Genomic DNA, 4,885 nt, shown 5'->3' with positions numbered 1-4,885 from the left:
TTAACATTTGTCTAAATAAGAAAATGTCAGGAATATGACAGTTGTTGTCCATTCGTTTGATGTATTTTATCTTTAGATTTTGCCATTTGATTAGACCTTTCCGTTATGAGTTTTCCTCGGAACTCGGTATTTCAGTGATTTAACTTTTTACCTAATTTCAGATAACAAAAAATTATAGTGTTGCTTTCAACTACTATATTTTTTTTAAAAGACGTCCTTGTCGCATTTTTAAAACATTTAAGCGATCAAATTATAACCCCCTACACATGAGTTCAAACTTCCGTTATTTAATTTCACAATACCTGGTATGCTATACAAAACGTCTGTACTTTATCCGGTACAAATACACGAAAGGTTTTTAATTTCTTAAAATGTAATTGATCCTTTCAAGATACATATGAAAGAATCCTGTGTTCATAATTCTGGGTAGTATTCTATAGAACCTCGGCGAATGAAGGATTATAATAATGTTATAAAGCATACAGAGTGTAACAAAATTTGTCAATACTGCACGCTTCTTAAAAACATTCATATATTCATAGTTGAAAATTGAAGCTTAACAGCAAATTTTGAAGAATACGACATCTTTACATTTATGGAATGCATATGGAATACATTTTCTCAAGATCCATTGCATGTATGGACTGTTATGGATTGTAAAGGGATAATTCTACAATTGGTCCATACACTCATGGACAATGCTACAGTAAGAGTTAAATATTTCATTATTAGTTTGTCATAATGATTTAAAAAAACGAAATACATATATCTATGTGTAAATTTCAATACATGTACAATATCATATGTAGGTACTTAGTGCTTTAAATTTTCAACAGAATATGTAATTCATCCGGCACATGATGTACAAACCGGAGCTTCAACTATATGCTAGAAACATTAGGGAAGCTACTATGAAAAGTGTTAGGTGTTGAATAACGTAGTAAACCAAAAAAAAAAGAGTAAATATGTCATAAATTTATTTGTTGGTCCTACTAACCTCGATTGTCTTGCCGTATGCCTATGTTTATTAAGCCATGTGTCGGTCATATTGTAAATTATTACACAAAGTAAATTAAATAACAGCATATGACAGTATTTAAAAAATAAAGTAATCATAATGACTTTATATTATTCAAATAAACGATCCGATCGATTTAAAACTATACGGGTAGATTGCATTATTTATTAAAAAAATTACGATATAATGTGAATAGATACAAATTAAAGATCGGTTAGTATAATATTATGAATCTTAATCAATAAGCATTTAAATACAAAAACAAAAGACCCGACGTCTTGTTATGTATATACATTTATAAAAAGAAACATAATGTGTTGGTTAAACAAATTTAAAATACAAATCATTGGTCTTTTATTAATGTGATCGTGTATGTTGGTAATATTTAGGAAGCGTTGCAAAAAAGCTGTTCAGACAGAATACACAACACGTTGGTGTTGGTTAAGATATAAGATAAAGATATTCATCCTCACTTTCATTGATGGGTCTTAAAGTGCATTTTGGTTTCGATTTTTTTCTTTCTTGTAGGCAGTGCTGTAATCTGAAGTCTTCAGTAACTATCCACCCCTATTTTTTTTTATTAAAAAGTGGTACTTTGTTTGTTTGGCTGTACTACGAATTTACGTTCACTTACATTTTCATTCAGTTCTGGAAGACTAAAACACTTTTTACAACTTCATATACACATAAGAAGTGTGTTGATTTACGTTTTTTTATTGAGTTAAGCTTTCCAATTGATATTGTATCGTGTGGTTTTCTATGTTGTAATGTTATGCTATTGTTTCAGAAAAAGGGAGAAGGTTTGATACCATTAACACGTTTCATCCCGCTGCAAATGTCCTTAGTCAGGAATCTGATGTACAGTAGTTGTCGTTTGTTTATGTAATTTATACGTGTTTCACGTTTCTCGTTTTTTATATAGATTAGACCGTTGGTTTTCCCGTTTGAATGGTTTTACACTAGTAATTTTAAGGGCCTTTGTAGCTTTTTGTTCGGTTTAAGCCAATGCTCCGTGTTGAAGGCCGTACATTGACCTATAATGGTTTACTTTTATAAATTGATATTTGGATGGAGAGTTGTCTCATTGGCACTCACACCACATCTGCCTATATATATATATATATATGGTGTAATTGCAATTCACATATATCGATCGATATTATGCATACATGTGATACCTATTGTTGATTATTTAAGATAAGTTTTCTTGCAGAAGCGTCTAATATAATGGCCTTTAGTCGAAGTATCTTTAACATGCAGTTGTTTTTACTTTTTTATAACAATTACAGATGGTTTCATGCATTGGGGCATTATCTGTTACTACCTACCAAATGTATTCTTACAAAAGAAAACAAGAGGAAACGTTGATTAAACAGACACAAAAAATGTTCGCTGAATTGGAAAGAAAGCAAAAGGACGCATTGACTGAATTCACAAGTAACGTGCAGAAACTGGAAGTTAAACAAGCAGAATCGATAGAAAAAGAGAAATCGATGTTGGCTGAATTAATAGAAACAGGACAGAAAACAATAACTGAATTGATAGGACATGGACAGAATATCTTAACTGAACATTTTGAAACGTTAGCAATAGAGAAGGCCGCATTAGAGCAATCAATGAAATATGATAGAAAAACGCTGAATGTGCAAGCTGCATGTATGGAAAAAGAGAGAAAACAATCAACTGAAGTTATAAGACACGATAAAGAAATGATATTTGACCAATCAGCAAAGATGAAACAAGAGAAGGAAACCTTCAATGAATTTAAATTTAAAGAGAAAAACGCGTTAACTGAATTGATAGGAAGAGAGAAGAGCACGTTAACTGAATTGATCAGACAAGGGGAGAAAACTTTAACTGAACAAGCTGAAATAAAGTTGAAAGAACAGGCTGCATGGATGAAGACTATGAGGGAAACGTTTACAGAATCCATAAGAAAAGAGAAAGACACTTTAATTGACCTATCTGCACATGCAAAAAAAGAAATAACTGCATCAATAGAGAACGAGAAGGACACGTTTATCAGATATGCTGAAAGGATAGAACAAGTGAAGGATGATTGGGTTAAATCAGTCGAACAAGGGACAGAAAAAATGTCCGAAAACACTGCTAAAATGAGAAAACAGACAGAAACCTTAATCAATCAAACTCGAAGGATAGAACAAGTGAAGGATGATTGGGTTGAATTGGTAATAAAGGAAAACAAGTTAAATGAACAAACTGCACAGATAGAAAAAGAGATAAAAACGTTATTTTCAAAATCTAAAAGGACAGAACATGATGACTGAAAGCTTTGCATGAATTGATATTAAGAGAGAAGACCAGATACATGTATACCCTACAAGCTGAACACATTTGAATTGATATTAATCCCATTCGAGTTTAGATCGTAAGTTTGTTCCTTCTTAAATATACAGGGTGTAAAATGTTCATTTTTCAATGTCTGTGTTGTTTCTACAAAAGAAGTTATTAGAATTATTATTTGCAGATGAAAGTATTACACTACCTCCTTCATACGTTTTTGCTACTGTCTATTAACTTCGAGTCTATTTTGGAGTAAAAGATATTATACAGTCTATTTCACATATTTCCAGACTCAGAAGGTTATTGTAGTTACAATTTGTTGATACGGACACTGCATGTTAAAGAAACTCACCATACTTTTATTCTATACGTTATTATGTAAAGACTTACCAACGAAACCAGGCTCCATAATTCACATTTAATAAACTGTAAATTAAGAAAAGAAATAAAAATCGGGTGATTGTTTTTTCTATGTTTTCTTCGTTAGTTATCGATGTTTTATTTGTTTCTCTTCGACTAATGTCGTATAGTATAATGTAATAGTTATCAACGAAACGTCTACCAGCAGTGGCAACGACCTAGTGGTGTAAAATAGTTATCAAAGGTACCAGGATTATAACTTAATACGCCAGACGCGCGTTTCGTCTACATAAGACTCATCAGTAAAAGCTCATATCAAACACTTGAAAAGCCAAACAAGTACAAAGTTGAAGAGCATACAAGGAAGTATGATTATCCATTGTGCAGAAATTAACTTTTAAGTTTTAAATGTTTTATATGAGTAGGGATATGTCAATAAATTGAAAAAATTAAAAAGTTGTATGCAGAGAAACGATATTGGAACCGGTTTGTCATTAGACGATACGTCATTAGACCTGATGCTTTTGACGACTTTTTGACGACATGTGTACTAAACGAAATCTCTGAGGTAGATCGGTATTGGATAATCTACTTTTCCAAAAACATTGTTGAATCTTTGAACGCTTTTGATGAGCAAAAATGAAGGCGTAGCATACACATGATCAACACATTCCTGTTATTATTAACTAACCAAACAAATAATAATCTTCATGTACGACAGACGAAACTTACTGGACGTGCACGTAATAGTTCTCTCGAGACCAAGCATTTTAAAACGTACGATGATAAGATACTTGAGTGTATATATTAACGAACTGGACGTAAATATAATTGACAAACCTTCAATGGTCACATTTACTGATGGAGAATGTACTTTAGTTCCTTATAAATCATTGAATCTCTCAACGGAGACAATTCAAAGTGTACATTATAACTCATCATAGACGACGTATGACTGATTATTTTACTATGAAAACCCTCTGGGTCGTAATGGTGTATTCAGAGAAATATCTAGCGATTACAATTCATGATTTTAGATATACCATTTGCTTTTTCTGGAACTAAAAAAAACTGATCTTGTAATGAAAGTTATATGCAAAACACATCGTGAAGTATTCCCCAGTGGCGGTAGCAAAGCATGGTACAATTTTAAGGGTATAACTATATCGCTTTGTTTAAACTATATATTTATAATCATTTAAA

The 4,885-nt window shown here is 31.8% G+C and overlaps 1 protein-coding gene across 1 annotated transcript; it reads left to right on the top strand.

The window, feature by feature from the left end:
• Positions 1-452: 452 nt before the first annotated feature.
• Positions 453-3,770, top strand: LOC143081797 (uncharacterized). The gene is made up of 2 exons (XM_076257493.1): positions 453-706; positions 2,308-3,770. The coding sequence occupies exons 1-2, from the start codon at positions 596-598 to the stop codon at positions 3,304-3,306; spliced, it is 1,110 nt and encodes a 369-aa protein (XP_076113608.1). The 5' UTR covers positions 453-595; the 3' UTR covers positions 3,307-3,770.
• The last annotated feature ends 1,115 nt before the right edge of the window (positions 3,771-4,885 follow it).

This window comes from Mytilus galloprovincialis, chromosome 7, assembly GCF_965363235.1.
Source record: "Mytilus galloprovincialis chromosome 7, xbMytGall1.hap1.1, whole genome shotgun sequence".
NCBI classification, from domain to species: Eukaryota; Metazoa; Mollusca; class Bivalvia; order Mytilida; family Mytilidae; genus Mytilus; species Mytilus galloprovincialis.
This window is presented reverse-complemented; position numbering and strand designations above follow the sequence as displayed.

Bases quoted from the DNA above. Each gene is read 5' to 3' on its own strand.
- LOC143081797 (XM_076257493.1), top strand. From the start codon at position 596: ATGGAATGCATATGGAATACATTTTCTCAAGATCCATTGCATGTATGG. The intron at 707-2,307 runs GTAAGAGTTAAA...TAACAATTACAG, and splicing joins CACTCATGGACAATGCTACA to ATGGTTTCATGCATTGGGGC.